At 45.0% G+C, this 27,398-nt stretch overlaps 2 protein-coding genes across 2 annotated transcripts in view; one reads left to right on the plus strand and one right to left on the minus strand.

Moving 5' to 3' along the window:
* DHX29 (DExH-box helicase 29) overlaps positions 1-6,507 on the minus strand; it is a 37,304-nt gene extending 30,797 nt beyond the window's left edge. Inside the window, exons 1-4 of the mRNA XM_079785812.1 lie at positions 6,215-6,507; positions 3,397-3,470; positions 2,135-2,248; positions 599-728 (exon numbers count right to left, since the gene is read on the minus strand). Coding sequence (XP_079641938.1) covers positions 599-728; positions 2,135-2,248; positions 3,397-3,470; positions 6,215-6,389 — 493 coding nt within the window. The 5' untranslated portion in view covers positions 6,390-6,507. The remainder of the gene's footprint in view (positions 1-598; positions 729-2,134; positions 2,249-3,396; positions 3,471-6,214) is intronic.
* Positions 6,508-6,618: 111 nt separating this feature from the next.
* Positions 6,619-27,398, plus strand: part of MTREX (Mtr4 exosome RNA helicase) — a 49,680-nt gene continuing 28,900 nt past the window's right edge. The window contains exons 1-13 of the mRNA XM_079785305.1: positions 6,619-7,010; positions 10,454-10,591; positions 12,551-12,617; positions 13,547-13,609; positions 14,327-14,439; positions 15,522-15,696; positions 17,532-17,622; positions 19,519-19,643; positions 20,662-20,760; positions 21,199-21,301; positions 23,120-23,251; positions 24,900-24,979; positions 26,365-26,475. Coding sequence (XP_079641431.1) covers positions 6,883-7,010; positions 10,454-10,591; positions 12,551-12,617; positions 13,547-13,609; positions 14,327-14,439; positions 15,522-15,696; positions 17,532-17,622; positions 19,519-19,643; positions 20,662-20,760; positions 21,199-21,301; positions 23,120-23,251; positions 24,900-24,979; positions 26,365-26,475 — 1,425 coding nt within the window. The 5' untranslated portion in view covers positions 6,619-6,882. The remainder of the gene's footprint in view (positions 7,011-10,453; positions 10,592-12,550; positions 12,618-13,546; positions 13,610-14,326; positions 14,440-15,521; positions 15,697-17,531; positions 17,623-19,518; positions 19,644-20,661; positions 20,761-21,198; positions 21,302-23,119; positions 23,252-24,899; positions 24,980-26,364; positions 26,476-27,398) is intronic.

The raw sequence follows: 27,398 nt of genomic DNA on the forward strand, positions 1-27,398 counted from the left end.
CAGTCATCAGATGACAACTAGCCCACCTACGCGGCCGTTCATGTCACCCTTGAATTGGCAGCTCCTCAATTTTCATAAAAAGTTCTTAACCATTTTCACTCCTTGGTTGCTTGTTGTAGCACATAGCAGTATCCTTAATGAGTCATACAAGTAATGTGCACTCCAGGTTCTCCCCAAAGGTTATAACCTTGACCGTCTCCTTAACCAAATATTATTTATCCAAGGCCAGATGGCCCTAATTTCTAAACCAAAGCCAGGAGACCCAAAACCTAATAGGTCACAGAAAGGCACACTTGGAGAATTTGTTGTATTAAGTGCATTGTAGCATGACTGTCAACCACACACACAAAAATAATTTCTTCCTGCACAGACTACACTTATAAGGAGAATATACCAAAAAGAATAAAAAAGAATAAGACCATTTGAGCAATAAATAATTATAACACAGCCCGGAGTAAACGTGCCACAGAGCAGGCCAGGGGAAGCCCGTGTTGGTAGCTTTGTACTTCTAGTACAAGTCAAAAGCTTAGGCAAACATCCCATATATGGAAACTACGTCCAAGGTTTTAGAAACAGAGTGTTATGACCGTCTGCTCACCGTCGGGAAGGTTTAAGCAGAGCCAGTCCAGGGCCGAGTGAAGATCCCCTCCGTGTAGCAGGGTGTTGGTCATGGCATCCTCAATGTCCTTGGTCTTAAAGGAAAACGCCTGCAGAGCCATGTATAAATCCTACAAAAGGGAAATGTAAAACTGTCACCGTGGCAACTTTCTTTCATTACTGATTTTATTTTCCCAGTCACTTTTATTTTTTTAAATATGTTTTATTGATTTTTAGAGGAAGAGGAAGGGAGAGATAGAAATAGAAATCAAGCCCACACCTGGGCATGTGCCCTGACAGGATATCCAACCAGCAACTTCTTGGTTCCTGGGCAGATGCTCAACATCTGAACCACCCCTGTTGGGCTCTCCAACTCATTTTAAACCTAAATCTTTGACACAAATTATAATTTCAAACACTTTTTCTTTTTTTTCAGTTATAAGAATTAAATGTGCTCACTGTATTGAGAATTTGAGAACTATAGATAAATTTTAAAAGGGCTGGAGAAATTGCTCATATTCTCATTATCTAAAGACCAGAGGCCCAGTGCATAAAATTCGTGCACTGGAGGGGGGGGGGGTTCCCCCTCAACCTGGCCTGTGCCCTCTCACAGTCCGGGACCCCTTGCTCCTTACTGCCCACCTGCTCACTGCTCCTTACCCCTCAGCTGGCTGCTCCTTAGCATTGCCACGGCCACCGCCGCTGCGCTCGCCAGCCGTGAGCCCGGCTTCTGGCTGAGTGGTGTTCCCCCTGTGGGAGCGCACTGACCACCAGGTGCTGAGCGTCTGGCCCCTGGTGGTCAGTGTGCATCATAGCGACTGGTTGTTCTACCGTTCGGTCAATTTGCATATTAGGCTTTTATTATATAGGATACTTCTTGTAATATGCTTCCTTTCAGTCACGTTTCTATTATTTTGTAAAAACAAATTTCACTTAACATTATAACATAAGCATCTGCCCCAGTCAGGAGAAACTCTTCTCCACTTTAATTACACAACATTCCATGGGGAAGGCGTGTCCTAATCTGATTACACATTTTCCATTGGTGGTCACTTAGGATGCTCTCACTCTTTACCAGAGGCAGTGCTACAGTGAACACGCTCACACATGAAGGAAAGCACTTCCATGTCCTGCGAGACCATAATCTTTACAGCTGGACAGATGTGGGTTCCCACCCAGATGCTGCTTGCCCCGCTACTTACTAATTAACCTCAGGCCATAACTTGTGCAATCTTTCCAAGCTCAATTTCTTCACTAGAAAAAAGGGCAACGTATCTTCTGGGATTGCAGAAAATGTAAGGAAAGTGCCCACAGCATATAATAACATAACTCTGAGAGAGTAATTTGGTTTTCATATCATCATTTTAATGTGCACATCTGTATCTTACACAATTCTTCCCTTGCTCTTGGAGGTAGAAATGATGTATGTGAAATCTCAATGGAAATGGAAAAAGTAATTTTACCTCGCATGTGATGCTGTCTTAAAAATGCTCCCCTAAAAATAAGAACCTTAAAAAAAGTTTGCCTGTAAAAATACCTGTAATTTTTTGGCAGTAAGTCTTCCAGAAATCATTCCCTTGCCATTATTTTGCTTTTTATGCTCATTGATCACTCCAATAATTCTTTGTTCTAGTTTGTTATTAATCACCACCTGTTGATGCCAAGAGATCGTATTAATTAGAAGCTAAATTATGAAATCAGATTTAGTAACTAAATAATTTGAAGCAAATCACAGTTTTCTATATTCTGCCAACCAAGGCCAAACTTTCAGCTAAAATCAGATACAGTGCTCATTATATTTCAGACTACCATTCACCAGACGACATTCCTGTCATATACTGAAGAGAAGTGGGACATGGAAAAAGCAACAACAGAGGGCAAGAACAAAGCCCTCCTCGAAAGGCTCCTGAAGCCATGCTGTCCAGGACACTGTCCTCGGGCCTCCTAGGACAGATTCCTCAGCCCTGTCTTCAAGGCACTGAGTCAGCACCCCTGGCTGGAGCCCAGTACTCTGCCTTCATGCAAACCAGCCCACCCACAGCCTTCCTGAAGGAGCAGAGGCCACACGACAAAGGGGGGGCAGAGCCAGTAAAAGTCAAACTGTATAATGGTAATTTGGTTACAAAATGTTTTGGCTTCTGGAGTTTGATTCCCATTTTTTCCTATTAGCCATTTAATCCTTTGTTGCTTCCATATTTTTAATTTAAGAGTACACAAGCATCTACCTACAAAAATCCCTCCCCTTTATTACATCTTCACTGAATGCCTACTGTGAGTTAAGCACAAAACTATGCTTCAGGGATTCAGTATAGCATAGGAAACATACAGAAAGGTAAACTGTCACCCAGCATGGCAATCATTAAAAAAACACAGGTGGAGTGCTGATAAAACCACCAAGAAAGTCAACCTGGTGCCTTACAAAGGACTTCACCAAGGTCACACATGTGACAAATGCATTTTAGGCAGAGCCCAGGGCAAAAGCCTGCAGTTCAAAACCATACGGGATTTGGGGGAACGTGAGATGTGAACTGATGTTTGCAGTGAAGAGGAGGGAAAGGGTCCACTAAGCCAGGTTGGAAAGGATATGCTATGCTTAGGAGTTTGGACTCATCCACCCTTGTTTAATTTCTTACTGGCTTTCAACACGTGCGTATGATTTACTTTATTTAGTATAGATTAGCAGCTAGTGTACTATTTATAAAAATTTAAAATAATCCATCTTTACCTTCTCTTTAAGAATACATGTGTGTGTTTTTTACGGGAGTATTTCTTGAAGTAACTCAAAACCTTGGTACTTACTTTCAAAATAGATTTATCCAGATTTGCAGGACCACCAGAATCATTTGCAGAATTAAAACTATAAATTTTCGGACCTGTATATAACAGAGAATAAATAGTCAAGGCAATTTAATGATTAATATCCATTACACTATTTTCCCTATAAAGGTTGCTAAATATTATGTGATTTCAGCTTTTTCTCTACTTCACCAAATAATTTAATCTAGAAATGAACAACATTCCCTTGAAGTTTTCAAAAACATTTTGCCAATCAGCATTTTCTAGGTTAATCACTTTCCCATAAAGTAAGAATGCCTGCAAGTCTTTTAGGTTAAATCATCTTCCTCTTGTTATTTTTAAAATTAGGTGATTTGGTGCCTGGAACTAGCTGAAGGAAGGCCTCTCAGAGGACACCCGAGTCCTGGCAGAGAAGACGGGTGTGACTCAACAGTGACACATGGAAGACGTGTGGTACCGGAAGAACTCGAAAGGGAACTGACATCTGGGTGGGTATTACAGGGTTCTGGTGGACAGGGTTAGGGGTAGATGGCATTCCATTGAAAGAAAACGGCAAGAATAAACACGAGGGAGCAGAAAGCCTACAGCTGGGCATAGCAATGAGTGAAAACGCAGGCCAGGGCTCCTGGAGGATGCCGAATGGTTTGGACTTGATCACATCCCTGAGGATGCTATGCAAGAGAGCGGAAGTGCTGCGGTCACAGCAGCGTTTCTCAAAGATCACGCTGACACAGGACGGACGAGGGAGGAAAAGAGGAGAGCTGGCGGCTCCACTGGAAGGCTCCGGATCCGCTGGAAGGCTCCGCCGGTGCTCCAGGAGCCCAGGAGGGCCTAGGCTGAGGCTGAGGCGTGCGGAGTTCAAAGGAAAGTGAGGCAGGCGTGGAAGATAAGCCCCTGAAGACTGCAGAGCTGGGCAGCAGACTGGGCTGAGGAGGAAAGGAAGGCATCACAAGTACCTACTGACTCTGGCCAAGAGGTGCTATGGGAGAGGGGGAGCCCGGGAGAGGGGGAGCATGGAAGCCGGGGAGCATGGGAGAGCCTGGGAGCCGGGGGAGCCTGAGAGAGGAGGAGCAAGTTGGTCAGATTTGAGAAGCCTGCAGGAGAGGGCCCAAGGGTCCCAGGAAATGCAGAACCGGCAACTTGAGCTTGGAGCAGAGCAGGAGGGGACCTGTGACTGAGTCAGCTACAAGGAAAAGACAGACCCGCTGGGAGATGACCCCTCCCAGAAGGGAGGTCGGCAGGAACCATACATCACAGACGGACACGGTAAGGAAGGGCCGCGTTCTGGGGCTGGAAGCCAAAGAGCACAACAGAGGACTCCTGGCAAGGTCAAAGAATTCAGAGGAACACCTGCCAGACAGACAGGAGCGGCAGCCCGGAGTAAACGTGCCACAGAGCAGGCCAGGGGAAGGCCGTGTTGGCAAGGACAGGCACAGAATAAGCTTGTTGTTAAAAGCTACAATGCGCCCTAGCTGGTTTGGCTCAGTGGATAGAGCATTGGCCTGCGGACTGAAGTGTCCCAGGTTCAATTCCGGTCAAGGGCACATGCCCAGGTTGCGGGTTTGATCGCCAGTAGGGGGCATGCAGGAGGCAGCTGATCAATGATTCGCTCTCATCATTGATGTTTCCATCTCTTTCTCCTTCTCCCTTCCTCTCTGAAATCAACAAAAAATATATTAAAAAAAAAAAAGCTACAATGCGCTGCAGGGCCAGGAGCGTTACCCACTTTCCAGGTGGAGGGTGCACCTGCCTACTTCCTCGGTCTCTCCTTCTGAGGCCACGTTTACCTGCCCCAAGGCCCTCAGGCCTACGCTGGTTCCTGACTCCCGATCTTTGCAGAGGGTGCTCCTCACCGCTGCCAGGAACACGCTGCGGCCCCTCTCCACAGAATGAACACCTAGACGTCCTTCCGATCTCAGCTTCACTGTCACCTTCAGAGACCCCCCCATGACCCCTGGGCCTCTGCAGTCACCTTAGACCACCGCGCGAAATTCTGTCCCTTTGTCTTTCTTTTTTTTAAATACGTTTTCATTGACTTTTAGAGAGAGAGAGAGGAAGGGAGAGGGATAGAGTGACAGAAACATGGATGAGAGAATCATAGATGGTCTGCCTCCTGCACGCCCCCCACTGGGGACCGAGCCCGCAACAGGGGCACCGGGGAGTCCAACGGGGTCACGGGCCCGCTCAACCCCTGAGCCACGAGGCCCGGCCCCTTGGCCTTCTTTACGGGACATCAACTATGCGGCAGGGGTCCGGTGACTACTGAACGCCCCTCCAGGGGCGGGGTGCAGCCCTTGGGCGCATCCCTTCCCTAACGCGGTAGGTGCTCAGTAACTCTTTGTGACCATTTCAGTAAAACAACCAACAAGCTAAGCGGGACAAAACAGCGTGTGACTGTCCATCGTGGGAAACCAGCTCTGGCCGGGCCTGTGGACACCGGGAACCGGCCATCTGCAAGTTATTCCCCAAGCCGCACGGCCCGCCGACGCGCGTGGCTGCCGTCCAGATGGCGGGTCCCTGCGCAGACTGGCAGGCCCACCCCCGGCGTGTAAGCGGCACCGAGTCCTTCCTGGGACCTCGACTTCCCGAGACACACGGCAGCGCCACACGTGGCTGCCCCTGCGGGGAGCAGCGGGGAGAAGGCAGAGGCCCGGGCGCCGGTGTGGGTGCCGCCTGGTGCCGTTTCTGTTCTGCTCTCGGAGGGAGAGAATGGGGTGCACAGCGGCCATCGGGGCTCGGGAGGCCCGGACAGCTCAGGCCGACCTCACGGGGCTGTGGGGCCGGGGTCTGCGCAGGCGCCCGCGCCGCCGGCCGCTCGTACCTGGCCTGACGCGGGGCTCCCGGGGACCGGCGGCGGCGGGCGGCCGGGCCACAGGCTTCTTGGTCTGGGCCTCGGCGGCGGGGCCGGCCTCGGCGGCCTTGGCTCTCGAGGCAGACACGGCGGCCCGCACCGCCGCGGCGCCCGGCGCCTTGTGCTTCTTGTTCTTGCCGCCCATGTTGCAGCGCCGGCGGAAGACGGCTCCCGGTCCGGGCCCGGCGCCCTCGGCACAGCCCCCAAGCGCTCTTCACAGCGCCCGGGCCCCGCGCCGCCAGCTGGCGTCCTCCATCCGGGCGTCTCAGGCCCGGGCGCCGCCTCGCGATTGGCCCGGCGCACCAAGGTCCCGCCTCCTCGTCCCGCCCCGCCCCGCCCCTTCGTACCTGCAGCGGGCCGAGCTCGCCGCGCTCTCGCCGTAGCCGCCGAGCTACCCACCCGCAAGTGGTCGCAAAGGGAGGAAAGATCCCAAAGGCCGGGAAGGAAGAAAAGGTGCTGAGGGTAGGAAAGGAAGGAAAGGTCAGGAGACAGAAAATAGACAGAGAGGTTTCGCGGCGGCTGCTCGAGTTCGGCTACTTTTGTCTCCCGCGGGCCACCGTCGAGGCCTCCAAGCGTCACGGCCGGTGTGGGCCCGGGGCATTGTGGGTAGCAGCGGGTTGGCATTGCATCTCCGGAAGATGGCGGACGCCTTCGGGGATGAGCTCTTCAGCGTGTTCGAGGACGACTCCGCCGCTGCGCCTGGGACCAGGAAGGACAAGGAGAAGGGGAAATGGAAGGGGCCTCCGGGGTCTGCGGAAAAGGCCGGGTAAGCGAGACGGCCCACGTGCTTCCCTCTCTCTCTGCGCCGAGAGAAGGAAATACGAGCCCCTTAAACAGCCCCGGAAAGCGGGGTGTCCATGGAGTGGCCTCGGGAGGCGGGGGGTTCGGGGACGGTGTTGAAGAGGGAGGAGATGGCGGTTCGGAGCGGGGTCCTGGGGTCCTGGGGTCCCCGGTGTGCGCAGGCGCGTGGGCTCCGGCCCCGCATGGGCCGCGCGTGGCTGCCTCTCCCCGTCTGCGCCGCGGGCGGGTGAGGTCAGGTCTCGGGCTGAGCGGCACCAGCACTGCGCCTGGCGGGAGTCTTGCGTCCACAGATCGAGCGACCGGTGGAGTGAAGGGTTACGAGGCTTAGAAAAACCGACTTGGGTGGCCTTGCAGGGGGAAGGGACAGTAGCAACGGGAAACGGGAGAGACGTTGACGACTTTCAAGCTCCTAAGAAGGAGGTGCCGGCGCCCACCCCCAGGGTTATTGATGGTGATGGTTCCAGGACAATCGGTGTAGAGCGCCTCACGGTGTAGATTTTCAAAGGTTGGCTGTCGTTGAGGTTACTAAGAAAATCCTAAAAGAAGTGCCGGTCCCATCCAGGTATATACACTGATTGCGACCTAGCCAGCGGAAAGTGTGCGGACTTGTGTAGGACGAGGGAAAGAGGACCTGGGAGTTAGATAGCGATGGCCCGTCGGGCCCCTGTCGTCCGGGCGGAGGTTACCGGAATTGGCACCGCGGGAGGCGGGGAAGGACCGGTTCCTTAGCCCAGAGGTGAGGGCCAGCGGAGCCATCCGTGGTGTCCGGTGGGGTAAGGAAAGTCAGACACTGGAGAAACGCCGTCTTCTCTCTCGTTGCAGGGCGTGGGAGAGTTTGGGGGAACTTTGCAGGGAACATGAGAAAGGACAGGTTCTCACTCCCCCCCCCCCCCCCCCCAACAATAATAAATAGTAGTTGCTATAGTTTGAATGGGCAACGAGGATATTATGAAGGCGATGCACATATAACTTCCCACTTCAGGAAATACTTTGCTTCAGTTCGCAGCTGTTTCCACAACCTTCCAAAGTGAAAATTTGTAGGGTGTGAAAATAATCTCATTTACATTTTAGTCTGATCAGGAAATGTGTGAACATCAGTGGGGAAATATGTAAGAAAATGTAGAATATTAGTAACTTAGGGGATTTTGTTCACTACCAACACTTCTAGATAGGTCTTGTCGTGTAGGTGTTTTTAGGGAAAAATCCAACTTGCCCAATTCCAAGTATTATATGTAACCAATACATGTAGCATGATTTCCATTTGATTTGTGTAACACTGGAGGGCAAGTCATGGAACTTTAGAGGGAATTATGTGTTTAACCAAGTGGGTAGTGTTAGTTTGTTTTTTACTTTAAAAAATATATTTTTATTGATTTGAGAAAGGGGGAGAGAGAGAGAGAGAAAGAAAGAGAGAGAAAGAAAGAATCAGAGAGAATCATTGATCAGCTGCCTCCTGCACATTCCCTACTGGGGATCGAGCCCACAAATTGGCTTGTGCCCTGACAGGAATCAACCTGGGACCCTTCAGTCCGCAGGCCGACACGACACTCTGTCCACTGAGCCAAACTGGCTAGGGCTGTGGGTAGTTTTAAAGTATAACTTTATGAGAATTGTCCAGAGAGGGAATAGTATGAAAAACTCCATAGACCCGTAGATCAGCTTCAGCAATATCAAGTCATTGTCAGCCTATTCTCACACCCTTTTTTGTAAATCAAATGCTCCTCATCATGCTATTTCTCCCTAAATATTTCAGTATGAATCTCTTTACTGATAATGACTTTCTTTTCTGTCATAACCATAATATCATTATTACAGCCAACAAAATTTCAGTAATTCCTTAATGACATTGAATCTAGAGTGAAATTTTCAGTTATCGCAAAGGTGTTTTTGTGTGTGTGTTGTTGTTTTTTTATTTGAATCAGAATCCAAAGTGCATGCACTGTTTAGGTTGTTAAACCCCTTAAGACTTATTCTACAACAGTCTCCTCATTTTTTTTAAAAATATATTTTATTGATTTTTTACAGAGAGGAAGAGAGAAGGATAGAGAGTTAGAAACATCGATGAGAGAGAAACATCGATCAGCTGCCTCTTGCACACCCCCCACTGGGGATGTGCCCGCAACCAAGGTACATGCCCTTGACCAGAATCGAACCCGGGACCCTTGAGTCCGCAGGCCAACGCTCTATCCACTGAGCCAAACCGGTCTCGGCAATCTCCTCATTTTTCCACACGCCATCAGTATGTTAGGGAGAGCTGGTGAGAGGAGAAACCAGGTGTTTGTCCTGTAGTCTCCCACATGCTGCATTTGCTTCCCTGTCCTGTCATCTAACTCTGTCCTCAAGAATCGCTGTAAACTGTCCTTCCAGAGCCGCGCTGCCTGATACCATAGGCCTGCCCAGCAGTAGCTACTGAGCACCGAGAATGTAGCTGCTCAGACTTGACATGTGCCGTGAGTGTGAATAACGGATTTTGAAGACCTAAGAAAATGTAAAATACCTCAATAACTTTTTATCTGGATTATATATTGAAATGACAATATTTTGAATATATATTGGGCTAAAGGAAATATAATAAAGTTGGTTTCTTTTAAAGTCTTTTTTTAATATATTTTATTGACTTTTTACAGAGAGGAAGAGAGAGGGACAGAGAGCTAGAAACATCGATGAGAGAGAAACATCGATCAGCTGCCTCCCGCATACCCCCCACTGGGGATGTGCCCGCAACCAAGGCACACGCCCTTGACTGGAATCGAACCCGGGACCCCTCAGTCCGCAGGCCGACGCTCCGTCCACTGAGCCAAACCGGTCTCGGCTCTTTTAAAGTCTTAATTAGTTATTAGAAATTTAGAATTACAGGTGTAGCTTGGATTATGCGTGTACTATAATAGGGCAAGGAACATAATTACACTCAGGTTCAGTTGTTTTAAATAAGAATACTTAGCAGTGGTGCTGTGTGCTTAGTTCCTATTGCATTACTGCATAAGATACACCTGGGCTTCAAGCTTCTGAGTTGAGTGTCAGCCTGACCTCTCATCGACCTCTCTCATAATGACTTAAGCATCTGTGATGATTGCCTAACTCCGTTATTTCACTAGTAGTTCAGAATGGTGTTTTTCCTTTTTATCATTTTTTTCTGCATTTATTACCTGGAATCCATCTATTAAAAAAAGACCCACATTCCCTCATCAGTTGTTTGCCTTGAAATACAGTTCATAGAGGAAAGGTAGGATAAATGCTTGCTCTTTCTCTTTATCAGTTTTAAGAGAAATCAGCTGTGTCCCGAGGAACTTCCAGTGTTGAACGACATAGGTACCTGGTTATGTGTTTGGTTTCCTGGTGAATGAATGGATTTTACGGAGTCACTCTGAACCGTACTGCAGAATTCATTTTAAACGGTTTACTTCTCAGGAAACGTGCTGATGGTAATTTACAATCCGAGTCAACTAGTGTTGGAAAAGCCAAGAGACATGTGGATTTGGAAGGCACAGATGAACCCATTTTTGGAAAGAAGCCCAGGGTAGAGGAGTCCATAACTGAAGACTTAAGGTAGTGTTTCCATTGTCATAAATATTAGTAACTCGTAAATTGGTAGTTGCATGAAGTTTGAAAATTGCTTCCATGTTACTTGATGAAAAAGCATGCTGAGATAGAGAAATGAAGACATTCTTTAATTATAACAATTATAATAATAAAAGCATAATATGCTAATTAGACCAAACAGCTGAACCTCCTTCCGGACAAAGCCCAAAGCTGAGGCAGCTGCGAGGGCCAAGGACAAGCAGCCGCGGCAGTGGCAGCAGGGTTGGGGGGTGATGGGGGTGATGGGGTGGCGCCTTCCCCTGATCGCCCGGTCGCCTCCCGCAGAGAAAGGCCACACTGCGGCTTAGGCCCGCTCCCCACGGGACTAAGCCGTCACTAGGACATCCCGTGAGGGCTCCCAGACTGTGAGAGGGGGCAGGCCAGGCTGAGGGAACCCCCCTTCCCCCACAGGGCATAATTTTCGTGCCCTGGGCCTCTAGTATAGTTATAAAAGCTTATAAACAGAGAACATTTAACTAAGTTTGGGGAAATGGAGTCTGTATAGAAAAGATGTTTTAATACTTTAGAATCCAATTTTGAGAAAGAATGTTGAAGCCTGGTTTTTTAAAAAAGAAGAAATGACATACTTCCTTTATTCATTAATGTCCCAAGAAGAGTGGAATAAAAAGGAATAAAACTGACCCAAGAGAAGGAATAAGTGAGCAGGGACGTTAGGAGGAGTTAGGTTTTCACTGTTGTGTGGAGCAGGAGAGTGGCTGTGAAGCAAGACTGCGCTCATCCATGGAGACCAGGGATGTCTGGGCTGCAGTAGCTGCTATTGCTCTGATTTTGAAAGTTGGAACTTTCTAGAAGTCGATGCCAATTTCTTAAGTAATTCACTTATTCCCCTGTAATGATCTTTATGGCTTTGCGTCTCTCTTCTTGTGTGCCATGTTCTAGCTTGGCACTACCATGAAGAATTTATGGGTTTTTTGTTTTTTTTAAAACAATTGGCTGTTAATGTAGTTAGAAACAGTAGCTACTGTATATGGTGGTAGATGTGTCACTGAAATATTGAATGTACACTATTTGCTCAAGCTAGTGGAATAGGTTAAAAAAATATAACTGGCCATTTAAAAAATGATTGTTGCTTATTGAAGTAACCCTTGGGTTTTATCAAAAGCATGATTATTTAAAGTAAAAATCAGAATTTCAGTCAAGAGATTAATGAATCTAGCATACCTATTTTTTATATGTGTAACTTAGGATTTTGATGAGAATAGGACCACTTCTGTAAAGTGCAGCAGCATCTGGGTTAGACTATTTTGTACTTTCTATCATGTGATGGTTTTTATAACCAGCTTTATGTCAGAAGTAGTGACAGTGCTTTGTAGAGGTATTTTTTATTCAAAATAGTTACTGGAACTAAGTCATAATTCTTCAAATAATCCACTTGGAGACTGTTCTGTATTTGTTAACTGATTATTTTGAATTCTCAGCATATATTTGAATAATGTGAAAAATTTTGAATATTCAACAAAACCAAACCTTTTCCAATCGGGAATACCGTTAAGTGGGCATTGTTATTTTCCTTAAGAGTGCCAGTGGGAGATTCACTAATTATAGGAAGACTAGAGGCCCGGTGCACGAATTTCATATGCCCCTCAGCCCAGCCTGCGCCCTCTCATAGTCCGGGAGCCCTCGGGGGATGTCTGACTGGCACGTAGTTGGATATTCTTAGCACTGCCACGGAGGCGGGAGAGGCCACCACCGCCAGCCGTGAGCCTGGCTTCTGGCTGAGCGGTGCTCCCAGTGTGGGAGCGCACTGACCACAGGGGGCAGCTCCTGCTTTGAGCGTCTGCCCCCTGGTGGTCAGTGCGCGTCATAGCAACCAGTAGTTCCGCCATTTGGTTGATTTGCATATTAGCCTTTTATTATATAGGATCATTTATTCTAACTTCAACTTTTTTTTCTTTTTTTTTTAAGTTTGGCGGACTTGATGCCCAGAGTGAAAGTGCAGTCAGTTGAAACCGTTGAAGGGTGTACACATGAGGTAAGCGCAGTGTCCCTCCAGTAGGTTGGTGTGGTAAATGGGGTTCTGCCTGGGGCTCTCTCGTGTGATGATCAGCAAGCAGTCTGGCCTTGAAGGCTTTGGAAACAGTGAGGAGTTCCTGTGGAGTGGACAGTCTGGTGGAAGGATCTGGGGCCTTGTAGCCAAGCCTGAGCTCACGTCCTTGTACAGCACATTTTCTAACTACAGTCTTTGATAAATTTCTTACTTATCTTTGTCATTGGTTTTTTAATTCATAAACTTGGAATAATGGAATTTATCTCACGGGGCGATTGTGAGATTCTATAAGGAAATTAGGAAAGGCACCCAGCGCGGAGCAGGTGGTCAGTACGTGTGCATTCCATTCTCCTGAGGTCAAGTAGCAGTCACAGGCTCCAGGTCACAGGCTCTCCTGTCTGCTCTGATGGCGTGTTGCAGAATCATTGCTCTGCCACAAGGTGGTTTAAGTCTTGGGAATTTAGATGTAATTGTGAACTGCTCTCCAGATCTTAATCTTCACTGGAGGGGATTTTCTGTTCCAGGAAATAGGAAGCGTCATTTTATTCCACATAGTTTTCTTTCATATAGTGACATCCCTTCTTATGTCCATTCAGCTTTCTGACCATTCGGTAATGTCAGGCAGCGCCTAAGAAAGGTCCTCTACCCGAAAAGCACAGCTTCTTCAGGGAGGCAGACTTAGAAGCTCCTGATTACACTGCCTTTAGGTTCAGCACTAGCAGAGGTTGAGTGTTGTAGCTTCAGCATTTTGACTTGTTCTTAAAGGCAGTGACTGAATATCAGTGTCCAGAACTATCAAACACTAGTTCATCACCTTTATTTTTCAAACCTCATTGGCTATGGAGTGCTGAATGCATCAATTCTTAAATAGTAAGTTGGTGATTTATTTACCTATTTATTTATTTCTACATTAGGTTGCACTTCCTGCAGATGAAGATTATATACCACTTAAACCTCGAGTTGGAAAAGCTGCAAAGGTCTGTACTTTGGGCAATTCAGTTTTTAAAGTTTTGTGAGTCTCATTTTCCTAAAATATCTTAAAGATAAATTCTTTCAAGTGAGATTTTTATGCACTCTAGTGTATATATACTAAGAATCAGCTACCTGGAATTAAATACAGTGAGAACTGGATTAGTAAAAAACATGCTGAGAACCAAGCATCATGTGATGACATTTTAAAAAATTAATGGTTCTCAACCTTTTAAAGAAAGAAAACAATGCACTTGTGCAATGAGCTTTGCCTATAGTTTTAGCAGTTTAACAGCTGCTGGTAAAACTCTGCTGAAAGTACTTAGTGAGGAACTTCACTGTCCAGAGCCTCAGTTTCCAGCTGTGAAAGAAAATAACTCGTAGTTAGGGGTTGTTGTGAATATTAGCAATAATACATGGAAAATAGGTTGCAGAATGCCTAACACAAAGCATGTCCTTGATAAAAGTAATGTTTAGTATGCTTTAAGTAATGTCATGTACATGTAAGCATATGACCATAATTGGAAGATGGCACAGCAGAATTAACTTCTATGCTGTCTAAAGATTTTTTTACTCTTCTTCTAGTGGGTGGTATATATCCTAAATACATAGAATCCTAAAGAAATCTTCTAGAATGCTACTGAGGATAATGTTCTTGATTTTAAGTCCGCTCTTGATGTGGCTAAGATTTCCATGTGGGCATTAACCTGTGTGTGTCTTTGTAGGAATACCCGTTCATCCTTGACGCCTTTCAGAGAGAAGCCATCCAGTGTGTGGACAATAACCAGTCTGTTTTAGTGTCTGCACACACATCAGCCGGGAAAACTGTATGTGCCGAGTGAGTAGCTTTATTTATGTGATGTTTAGGTCTAGTGATACCTGCTGTGTGTATTTAGGTGCTTCTGTGTTGGTTACATAAACATTTCACATGTGTTCGATCTGTTGGATAACCTTCATCATTACGTAATGCTCTTCAAGCCTCTTATTGCAGTGTGTGTTTATGTCTAGTTAGTCTGACGTAGGTATTGCTCCCATGATTTTCAGCCAAGGACTGACTGGGTAACTCTTACCTGTGGGGAAAACTATATAGGGATTTACTTATTTATGAAACTCAAAAGGAAAAAACAGCATTTTCCAGTGTTTTCTAATTGTTCATACTCTATATGTATAAAATGGCTCTAAGCTTCTGGAGACCCACTTATAGGACCAAAGGTATTTTGCTTACAAGAAATAGGGTAACCATTAATATTCCATTGGTATTAGTAATTAAGTTACACCAACTTTAACACCAGAGGTAAAATTTTCTTGTTTATTTAGATCACTACAATTTAGGTTTATCATAATAATAACTAGAGGCCTGGTGCACAAATTCATGCACATTGAAAGGAAATTAATTAGAAGAAATATCTTAGAGGCCGAGAAGGGACCACAGGAGGTTGGCTGGCCTGGGAGGGACAGTGGGAGGGTTCCAGGGCGTGTCTGGCCCATCTTGTCCAGTCCCAATCTGCAGACCCCAGCAGCAAGCTAACCTACCTACCAGTCTGAACTTCTGCCTCATGTCATAGCGACTGGTCGCATGGTGGTCAGTGCATGTCATAGCGACTGGTCGAATGAATGGTCAGACACAGCATATTAGGCTTTTATTATATAGGATTATTACTATAACAGTTTGTCGATAGCAGATAAAAGAAGATATTAATGGTTTGCAAAGTCAAGTTAGGGTAAGTAATTATTGAAAATTCAGACAATTTATATGCTAATAGAATTTTTTAAATCATTTTTTTTGGTATTTTTTTATCATTTTTCCTTTTCAATTACAGTTGACATACGTCATTATATTAGTTTCAGATGTACATAGTCATATACTTTAAAGAAAAGGCTTTGTAAATACTTTGTTCTTGTTGGCTTTCCCATTTTTAGGTATGCCATCGCATTGGCCTTAAGGGAAAAACAGCGTGTAATATTTACCAGCCCAATTAAGGCTCTGAGTAACCAGAAGTACCGTGAAATGTATGAAGAATTTCAAGATGTTGGTCTGATGACGGGAGATGTTACTATTAATCCTACAGCATCTTGTCTTGTTATGACCACAGAGGTAATTTATATGGTGCCCCGTCCAGTTTTTCCTTTATAATTTAATTAAAGTACCCAATTAGAACATCTAACATTTTATCACTTGCTCTATAGAAGTAAAGTATAATACTTTATGAATAGATTTACTTGAAAGGGATAAATTCTATCTTAAAATGTTCTGATTGTATTAATATAGTTACAAATTATCAACATTTATTACTTGTCATATAAGCTAGCTATAATTTTTTTTCTCAACCAAATGTTTTTAAAGGTTTATTGTCAATGACATAAAAATATTGACGGTGTTTTGTTTACATAGTTTCAAAGATTTGAATACGTAGTTTCATATTAGATCTTCCTTCCATGTAATTTTTTCCTTCTGAATCTGAATGTTGACAAAAATAGGTAAATAACTGACTTTTAAAAAAGATGCCCAATTATGCTTAGTTTCTCCCATAATCACAGTTAAGTTTTGCATATACACACACAACTTCTTAGGTTTTGGACATAATTGGCTTTCTAAATACTTTCATACATAAATTACATTCCTTACCCACAGGGGACAGTAGAGCAGAAATCAGTTTCTAGTCTGCAGAGGCGGCCGGAACACTGCTCACTTTTCATTTTGGTGCCCAAAGTGAGTCTTATTTCCACTCTCAGAACTTTCTGCCATTTGTGGATGATTTTTTTTTAACTCAAAACTCAGGAAAATTGTTCCTAGAAAGTATGCATATTGTGAGATGAGGCAGAAAAGAATGGGTACGCAGTATGAGGTCTGGTGTGTTGGATAGACAACTTCCAGCCGCTCTATCAGAATCAGCTGGAGCACTCACAGCACTGCCGCTCTAGGTCCATGTAGTCTTCTAAATTCTGCTCCACTACGCCAATTATCAGGGCGGGCTCCTTCTCAAGCCCTGCCCATGGCACTAACTGTTGGGGCCAAGCCCCTCTGCCAGGTGCTGGGCCTTCTTGGACCCCTGGTGGTAGTCAGAGAAGCCATGAGAAGGAAGTTGTGGGTGTGTAAGAATGAGTCTTTATTGTAGGAGCCCGTGGCCACACGCCATTAGACAAAACAGCTCTTCACAGCAAAGTCCATTCAGGCAGCCCTACACCAGCTGGCAAATACGTATCTGTCCTACATAGTAGCATTAATCTGTGCCCACAGCTATTATCTGAGCAGCCGCACGCTGCCTCTAGACCGATTGCTTTACGTAGCAATAGCACCTGAGCTCTCCCTTAGAGCTGCAGCCTCGGGAGCCTCTCCAGCCTCTCCAGCTCAGCAGCTTCTCCTGTCTCCCCTGCCCAGCACACTGGCTGGTCAGTAACATGTATTATACTCCTTAGGCAAAGAAGGCCAGTTGCCAACAATGACATCAATCATTTGGGTTTTAGAAGGGCACAGTGTACCATGAGATCGCTGTGGCCTTGCAGCTGCTTACGGTATCTTAGCCTTGAACATTCTGAATAATTCCCATGTTCAGAGTGGCCTTGGCCATTCCGGCGTACTAGCAACAAGGCCTTCCGCCCTCTTAGTGGCCTGGACTGTCTGGGTCTCTGGCATGGTTCCCACACTCACATAAGGAAGGGGCTTCATATTTGGGATATGGGAAGGTGGAGGTGGTTTTAATTCTTTTCATGTATTGTATCTGAGTACTGAATGTTGAGAAGTCATTTATTTTTGTTTTACTTGTATGAGAAAAGGAATTTATATAATTTGTGAAATAGATTTAAAATGTGTGTGTAACTTCCTAAAATTAGTTTGTTTCCATTAAATAAGAAATTCCAAAACTTCTTTTTAGAAAGAACAGCATTTTGTTATGTCAAAATTCTGCTAAGTCTTTTATTTTTTTCCTTTAGATTTTGAGAAGTATGCTGTACAGAGGTTCTGAAGTTATGCGAGAGGTTGCTTGGGTCATATTTGATGAAATTCATTACATGAGAGATTCAGGTATGTTCTGCTGTGTTGTGGAGATGTGTGTGCCATGTGTTTTCCTTAAGAATGGTATTAAGAATTTTGCTTTGGAAAAGCTTCTGGGTTGGTGAACATGGGAAAGTCGGGGAGGGAGAGCATGAAAACTCCATGCCTTGTCCCACACACCTTGTTCCATGTATTCCATCTGGCTGTTCGTGTGTATCCATTATTGTAAACCGATAAACCTAAAAAGAAAATTGCTTTGATATTTCATGGGCTAGAGGTCTACTAAACTAAATTTTTGGACAACATAGTGTAGTATTTCCAGTGGGCTCTCATTTACCTGTAGCTTTTTCTAAGTACCGCGCACTAACCGATTGCGCCACTGGAGCTCCCTATAGCTTTTTAAATAGTTAATTTTTTCTAAGTAAGAAAATGCAAATTCAAATAAAACAAATTCAATTCAATTCAAACTAGCTTGCTTTTCAAATATAGAGCTCTCTAGTTAATGTTAAATTCTAGCCAGAAAATTCTTTCTTGATTTTTTTTATTCTTTTTGTTTTTAAAAATAAAACTAAGAAATACATGTTTATGGTAAAAAAAAAATTGGGGTTATGAAATAAGTGATCAAAAGAAACAATTATAAATCTCTCTTGAACTGTTACATGACTATATTGGGAAAGGAAGTATACTCGGAGTTTTGGATGGAACTGGGAGGGCTAATGTTAACACACATTTAAAAGTTAAGTGTGTAATGTGTACACACCTAAAACGTAGTTATTATTTAAAGCACTGGGTTGACCTGTACTTACATTGAAAAGGAAGCAGTCTAAGAAATCATGTGCTCTCTGAACATTTTACCCTTTACAGATCATAGACTTAAGTCCTAAACAAAGTTGTTTTGGCTTTAAAATCATGAATGCTGTGTTGATTTGTTTATTTTAGGAGGAAACTCTCAAACTGATTTTTCTGGTTTTTTCCATTTTAATAACTGACTTACAGTTTTGCTGTCCGTTATATCTGTCTTTTATCTCTAGAGATTACGAGGGTAATTTTGATGAAAGTTGCCTATGGTATGGTAATGGTGTTCTTTGAGATTTGTTGCTGTAACTTTCTACAAGCCATTAACTTTTGCTTCCCAAAGTGAGATGGAGATGCTATTTTCTCTGTCATGGGAATCTCATTAGGCTGTTTGAAAAGTGCTGGGAAGCTAATTCCAGCAGTCATAAATGCAAGAAGTTCATCCAAAGGTTGGTGGACCTTGAGCCTTCAGCAAGGCTGGAAAATCACATGTTATTGCCTGCTGGAAACAGCTGAGGGCATTTCCCCAAACCTGAAAAGGATGCATAAATGATTGCTTGCTGCCAGACAGCTGAGGGCATTTCAGTCTACATGTTAGTGCCTCCTGCTGGCCAAACACCTGGACAGCGGAAGGCAGTTCCCCCAATCTAACAATGCCTCTGTGTACTAAACTTGCCTTTGATGTGTACATCTACTTTGCCTTAGGACAAATTGTGTTAATAAAGAGCAAGGGGTCCGGAGATTCAGGAGGACTGGGTTTCTCTAGCTAAGTCTCCTCTGGCTCCCCAAAATGCCTTCCAAAATTAGGTTTCGTCTCTAGACTCTAATAATTTACCGCAGCCCTTCTCCAGATTCCTGAACCCTTCCAGATGCTGGACAAGACCCCGGCAAAAAGGGCCAGCCTGAAGCTGCCCTTCCCAGGCTCCTGTTTCAGAGATCCTGTGTTAACGTGGTTTGGTCTGCTCTCTGCTGGGTAAATCACGGTGCACACGGAAGCAGCTGTCATAAGGGTCTGTGGCCAAGAACATCCTGTGTCAAGTGGCCTGCGTTTCTGCTTTTTGAGCTCAGGAGAAGGTAACTAGATTGTCAGTAAAGTGACACTGAAATGCAGGGTGTATTTGCTTTTTTCAGAGCGTGGTGTGGTGTGGGAAGAAACTATCATTTTGCTTCCTGATAATGTCCACTATGTCTTTCTCTCGGCTACTATTCCAAACGCCCGACAGTTTGCCGAATGGATTTGCCATTTACATAAGCAGGTACTTTCTTACTTTTTTTTAATGTTCTCAGTATTTACAATGTTATAAGCCAGCCTAACTGTGTCTTATCCTTTGTTCCTAATGCCACCCAAATAAAGAAACTGCTTCTCAAATCAAGCAAGCTTATTCAAAATGAACCGACGTAGCTTTTTACAAGTGTGGGTTTCTGAGTCCCACCTCAGGCCCAGCATATCAGGTCTCTGGGAGGAGGGTCTTGGAAGCTCCACCTTTCACAAGCTCCCAAGTTGATCCTTATGACCTGCAGATTTGGAAGTACTTGCATTTTGTTGTACAGGGAGCCAGGGGGACCAATTTCCTCCAAGACCATGGTGCCAGGAGAGAGCCGGGCGTGTCCAGAGCATGCGCTTTTTCTCATGTGCACACAGTCAGACTTTCTACTTTGTCCCTTTTGCTTTTCTAGTCCAGCTGTAGCAGTGGCATAGGACCTTGTAACAGGCGTTTGTCCTGTGTAATAAACTCGCTCTGGGTTTCATTCTCCTGCCCTCATTTTTCCTTAAACTCGGCTGTCACTTTGTGGCACTCACGTCGCTTCTGTAGGATAGAAACCCAGGGGGTGTTCCAGAGGAGCGCTGTCAACCTGCTGCTCTGCTGAGGCTCCCAAGCTCCCAGAGCGGGGGGTTGGGGGGAGGGCAGAAAGGCCCAGGACACCTCAGGAGCATTCAGTGTCACCACAGCCTGCTCTTGGAATAGGCGTCTGTGGTCCTGGCAGAACAGGTCCAGGTGCCGATCCGAGGTCATGGTCAACGCTGAAATCGGGTATTTGGCCCTGAGTAGGAAATGAGTAAATTGAACAGATGGTTGTATAATTTGATCTAATTTTTCCACATTTCCCTCTTGCCTGGTTTTAAAGTGATATTTATTTAAATTTTTTTTTTCTTTTTGACATGCGGAGTTTAAACGTTTCATTTCCCTAAGGTCTTTTAGGTAGGTCAGATACATGACGTTATTACTGAAGAAATAAATATTATGTGTATAATTGTATTTCCTCTCTTTGCAGCCTTGCCATGTAATTTACACAGATTACCGGCCTACTCCATTGCAGCACTACATTTTCCCGGCGGGGGGAGACGGCCTGCACCTTGTGGTTGATGAAAATGTAAGGGAGTGACTGTCCTTCTTGTGTCTGTCATTCTTCTGGAGAAGAATTGTAGGGATCCTTTTTTTCCTAAATAGTTTTACAGTCCACAGTTACTGCTGGCTTTGTGTGCTCTGTGTGTGTGCTTTCAAACATTTATTTAAGACTTGTGTTTCTCGTGGGCATAATTGCATCTCCCTCCTTGTCCAGTGTTTAAAATGCTTGGAGAATAGGGACGTTGGACATGTTTCCAATATCTTACATTTTGCCTCTCCCAGTTTTAATACCTCTTTATCACCTTTTATTACCTCTCAGCACACATTTTGAACTATTCTCCTGGTCTTTGTTATAACTATTAATTGCTAAGTTATTTTTACTTGAGGAAGCTTTGCTTTGAGTGTGAGAGATGTTTGTCATGATTGAATGTCAGTGAAGAAACAAAAATACATCTGATTCCAGGGTGACTTCCGAGAAGATAACTTCAACACCGCAATGCAGGTTCTCCGAGAGGCAGGGGACCTGGCGAAGGGCGATCAGAAGGGTCGGAAAGGAGGAACCAAAGGTACTTTTGAACTTTGTTTTGAGATAGTCTTACGTGTAAGTTGTAGTTTCAAATGACATTGAGAACTTTTTGTTGAATGATTTTCCTCAGGAAGCTACGCAGTTCTGGTAATATATGATGAAAGTGAATGGGTAAAGGTCGGTTTCTTTTTCTCCATGTCCTTTATGGAAATATAATTCACATACTGCACAATTCACCCATTCAAGTGTCCAAATTCAGTGGTTATTAGTATAGAGTTATGCAACAATCACAACATTTTTTTTAATTGAAATGTAATTCACATGCCACAATTGTCACCATTTTTAAGTGTACAGTTCAGTGGATTTCATTATATTCACAAAGTTATACAATTAAAATGTTCCAGAACATGTCCATCAGCTCAAAAAGAAACCCCATACCCATTAGCAGTCCTTTCTCATTCCCCCCCAACCTCTTTCCCCTCCCTCATCCTTTGGTAATTTTTTTTCTTGGACGTTTCATATAGTATGTGGTCTTTTGTAGTTGGCTTCTTTCACTATGTTTTCAAGGTTCATCTGTGTTGTAGCATGTGTCAATACTTCATTCCTTTTTATATTCAAATAACATTCCATTGTTATCCATTCACAAGTTGATGGATACTTGTGTTGTTTCCACTTTAAAATTTTTTTTTTTTTTTAGAGAGAGGATGGGATGGGGAGAGAGAAGAGGAGGGAGTGAGTGGGGTGGCAGAGAGAGATTGAGATTGTTTTTCCACTTATTTATGCATCCATTGGTTGCTTCTTGTATGTGCCCTGACCGGAGATCGAAACCACAGCCTTGGCACATCAGGATGCTGCTCTAACCAACTGAGCTTCTGGCCAGAGCTGTTTCCACTGTTTGGTTATTGTAAATGCTGCTGCTGTAATCATGTGGGTTCTTCGTGTTTGTATGAACATGTTCCCTTTTCGTGTATGTACCTAGGGATGGAACAGCTGAGCCATATGGTAATTCTTTGTTTAACCTAGGAGTAGCTGTCAGATTATTTTCCCAAGTGGCTGCACCATTTACATTCCCCTTGAAGGGTGTCGGGTTTCCATGTCTTCTGCAGCCTTCCACTGCTCGGTCTGTTGGTTGTAGTCGTCCTGGTGGCATGCAGTGGTGTCTTGAGGCACTTCCGTTGCAGCCAGTGGTGCCGAGTGTGTTTCCATGTGCTCACTGGCCACACGTCGTCTTCTTTGGAGAAATATCTATTCAAATTCTTTGCCCATTTTAAAATCACATTGTCTTTTTGTTGTTGAATTGTAAGAATATTTTGTATGTTCTGGTACTAGACCCTTAGATCAGATACAAATATTTGCAAATATTCTTTCTGCGGGTAAGGATTGTCTTTTCACTTTATTGTTGGTGTCTGTAAAGTACAATATTTTTTAATTTTGATGAAATCCACTTACCTGTTATTTTCTTTTGTTGCTTGTACTTTTGGTATATCCAAGAATGCCTTGCATAACCCCAAATCATGAAGATTTACTCCTATATGTTTTTTTAAAATACATTGTTATTGATTTTGAGAGAGAGGAAGGGAGAAGGATAGAGAGATAGAAACATTGATGAGAGAGAAATGTTAATCAGCTGCCTCCTGCACGTCCCCTACTGAGGATCGAGCCCGCAACCCAGGCATGCGCCCTGACCAGGAATTGAACCCCTGATCTCTTGGTTCCTGGGTCGACTTTCAACTGCTTAGTCGCCGGCCGGACTACTCCTATGTGTTGTTAGAGTTTTGTAGTGTTAACTTTTTATGTTTGGGTTTGTGATCCATCTTGAGTTAATTTTTGGATTTGGTTTTATATACTCTTTTTGCAGGACCATCAAATGTGTTCAAGATTGTGAAGATGATTATGGAAAGAAATTTTCAACCTGTAATTATTTTCAGTTTCAGTAAGAAAGATTGTGAAGCCTATGCACTTCAAATGACCAAGTTAGATTTCAACACAGGTACTGTGTGATTTCAGTGCAGTTTTAATGTTACGTGAGAGGAACGTAAGCACACCCCGTGAGACAGTCCGTGTTGTATGTGGCTAGGCTCTGCCGCTCACCTTCCAGAGCAGGCACTCGGCACTTTTGTGGAGGCCGTGGGAGAGGCCGATCACGCCCTCCTCTCTGTCTTCCTTTGCGGGAGGTGTAAGACATTGCTCTGTTCAACCCCAAGGTCCCTGCTGCGGAGCGGAGCCGTGCCTCCGCTTCCCGCACAGCTCCGGGTGGTGCGGCCTCTGTCCGGCTGCGCAGGCGCTCTCCTCGCCAGGCCTCCTCCTGTGGAAGGTCCTGTGCTCCGTCCTTCGAGGACTCTCCGCCGGGAGCTCCCCTTACCTACGTAACTCCGTAATAAAGTTGGAGGACTTCTAGCCAGTTCACGTTATTCTCACACATGAGCTGTACATGTAACTCGCTTGAAGTCACACAGCTAGGTAGTAGCACAGCCTAGCCAGACGTGGCGGTGTGCTGTAAACCGCCCGGTTGTTCTCGGTTCAGCCTTGACTCACGTGCTCCTGTACCGGGAGAAGTAAGTCTCCACTCGCCCAGAACTGGACTCCAGGGGTTGTTTCCGGGACAGAACTAAGCCCACCCGTATTAAAGCGAGGCTTACTCCCCCGGGGCCACAGTGACACATGGCAGACAGCCTCTTGAAGCCAGTCGCAGGTCCTCCAGTACCGTTTCACTCAGCACCTTTTCGTTACGAGGTCAGGGAGATGCTGGGGGAGCTTGTCTTGTCTCAGTTAGCCTGTAGTAAAATTGGGCTCATTATGCATCATTTCACTGAGGACCTATCAGCTCTGTTAAGTGAGAACTTACTGTATTTATTGTTTTGATTGAGTGAATTGCTCTGCTGAGACATGTTTTCTTTTAAAAAAATTTTTTTAAATATACTTTTTTATTGATTTCAGAGAGGAAGGGAGAAGGAGAGAGAGATAGAAACATCAGTGATTAGGGAGAATCATTGAATGGCTGCCTCCTGCACACCCCCCACTGGGGATCGAGCCCACAACCCAGGCATGTGCCCTTGACCGGAATCGAACCTGGGACCCTTCAGTCCTCAGGCCGATGCTCTATCCACTGAGCCAAACCGGCTAGGATGAGACATGTTTTCTTATAACTACCAGTGCTGAGTCTACTCAGTGTTGCAGTGCTACTATGGATTAGTTCAACCAATATTTATTGACTACCTGTTGTGTAATAGACTGTACAAGCAGCAGTTCAGTGGGTAAGCGCAGAGGCTTTGACTTGCTGCTCTGACAGCTAAGAGCAGCACCCATTGTTCGCTCTAACCCCTTCCTCAGTGGTGGGTAGTGAGAGCCCGAGACCTGTGACTGCTAGACCTGAACCCTGCATGCACAGCGGTTAGCACAGTGAGCCACTATTTTTATACGGTAGGACTTTTATTCACAGATTAGGTCTGTTATATATGTTTTGAAAAGTTAGTGAACTTCATTAAATAATTGCAGTAATTTTAATCTACTTTCCCTTCTGACAATCCGAAACACTGACTATGTTTACTCTTTATAGACTCTTGCTGTCTCTGCATGTTTGAAGTGAGGTATCACTGACTCATTAAGCTATTCATGTGCCTCTGGATGTTCTCTCTTAGATGAAGAAAAGAAGATGGTTGAAGAAGTATTCAGTAATGCAATTGACTGCTTGTCGGATGAAGATAAAAAGCTCCCTCAGGTCTGTGTTTGATAGCAGGGAGTTATGGCTCTGAGCAGGTGGCATACATTCACTCTGCGGTTCTTAGTTGTGTTGCTGTGTTGTAACGTTTGCCCCTGCAGGAGATACGTTGTGTCGTGCACTGAAATGGTGTCTTGACCTACACTTTAAGCTTCTGAAAAGGTGGCACGAGGAAAGACTACTGCCTGAGGCCCTTTCTGAACGTGCTCACGGTCTGAGCTGACCGCTCGTTCCTGCCGTGCCGGTTACAAGTCTTCAGAGGCTCAGGCTGTGGAGCAGCAGGGGCTTCCCTCGTGAGGTCATGTGTTTAGTCAGGAGTGGGGTGTCTGCACTGCTTTGTCTTGCGTTGGAATTGCCTGGGAGTTGTGAAGTTTCCGGTGCTTGCATGTCACTCCCAGAGACTCAGCTTCATTGTCTGGTGCTGCCTGGTCATCAGACTCCTCCTGAAGCTCCCGGAGATCTGTGTGCATCCAGTCTGAGGCTGCTCTGTCCAGCCTCACCTTTCAGAGACTGTGAGGAGCTGGGAGGTCGCCATCTGCTGACGAACGATTGCTTCCCCTTACACGGGGTTTATAAGACTGCAGTAGCATATTGGTGCATATTTATTATTGATTTTCTTAAAGAGAGAGAGAGAAACAGAAACATTAATTTGTTCCACTTATTTACGCATTCATTGGTTGATCCTCATATGTGCTCTGACCAGGGATCCAACCCACAACCATGGCATATTGGGATGATGCTCTAACAACTGAGCTTCCTGGCCAGACCAATATATTGGCATTTAAAAGAATATTTAACTTACAAATTTTGTTGGTAGTTTTTCTTCCCAGCTGAATTGTTAGTAGAGAAGGGCTGAGCCATGTCTTTATATACTTTGTAGCCCTAGCACACTTACTAAATGGCATTGGTATAGTGTTGATGAGAAGGACCTCTTCCGCACCTCACTTACTTTTAGAGGAAGTACATATATTATGTTAAACATGTGTTATAGTTTCTTCTTTTTGGTCTGAGTTGGCCAGTATTTAAGTTTATTTTGTGCAGACACTAACTTTTTCCTCATAAGCTTTAATTTTTATTGGAGGAGATAAAGTGATGCTGTAACATTTGAATGAGGCAGCAAAGCATTTATAAAGTTTATTTAAAACATACCTTTCAGACTTTTTGATAAGCTGTTTTCATACAGGAAGCCTGGAAGCCTGATAGAGTTGCTTATGTTTTGGGTTTCGTCAGGGGATACGGGTTTAGTTTTTGCTTTTATTCTGTAATGGTTATGTGATGTCTCTTTAAACAGCATTCTTTCTTGATTACCCATTTTCCTTAATTGGTTGGTTAAGGATTTTAATTTCCCTCTTCCTCACATTGTAAAATAAATATTCCAATCGCAGGTTGAACATGTACTTCCTCTTTTGAAGCGGGGGATTGGCATCCACCATGGTGGTTTACTTCCTATTTTGAAAGAAACTATAGAAATCCTCTTTTCTGAAGGGTTGATAAAGGTATGATTTCATGTTTATTTATTACTAGTAGCCCTGCGCAAGAATCCATGCGCCAGTAGGTCGCAGCCGCCCTCCTGTAGCTCCCTCCGCGCCCCCCCACCCCCATAGCTTGCTGCCCTGCCCCTTCCTGTAGCTCTCTGCGCTTGCTTGCTTGCTTGCTTGCTGCCCACCCCCCCCCCCCCCCCCATAGCTCTCCGCCGCCCACTTGTAGTTCACTTGTAGTCCTGCAGATCCATGATCCGGTCGTTACACCTCATGGCTAAGGGATATTAGCATATTCCTCTCTCATTCTATAGGAGGCCCTAGAGTTACTGTGTGAACAGTTTGAAAAGTACCGAGAACACTGTTTATAGGTCGGTTATATTGTTTTGTTGTTTTAACTAGGTCACACAGTATGGCTGAGGGACGACTTGGTTTTTATACACGGTGTTACACAGGCCCCCTGTTGTCCAGAAGTAGGGTGCTCCGAGGCAGCCTTTCATCAGCTGACATGGCGTAACTTGAAGAAGCATTTACATTAACTTATAGGGAAAACTATTGCGTGTTCCCAGACCCAAATCCAGCACACACACTGTCTTTATTTCATTCGTTGCCATCGAAACGCTTCCTCGCACCCGGTTTTGTACCCAGGGCAGCACGCTACGGGCTCGTAGGCTTTTCGGATTCCGTAGGACACTCTCGCTGAGCGATGCACAGTCAGTGCTGAGAAAGCGCAGGTGCTCCCTGAGCAGCTCAGACTGCGGCTGATGCTGAGGTGGTTCCTGGGGAAGGAGCTCACGGGCACCTCGCTGCGCGGTGCCCCAGCCTCTAACGGCGGCAGCAGAACACGCTGACACTGCTTTTGCCTTTGGCCCTTTTTGGTAAAAGCAGAACTCCTCTTTGGGTTTCTTTTGGTTAGCTAAACAGCTGCCAATGTTGGACTT

Source organism: Cnephaeus nilssonii (genome assembly GCF_951640355.1).
Source record: "Cnephaeus nilssonii genome assembly, chromosome: 2".
Taxonomy (NCBI): domain Eukaryota; kingdom Metazoa; phylum Chordata; class Mammalia; order Chiroptera; family Vespertilionidae; genus Cnephaeus; species Cnephaeus nilssonii.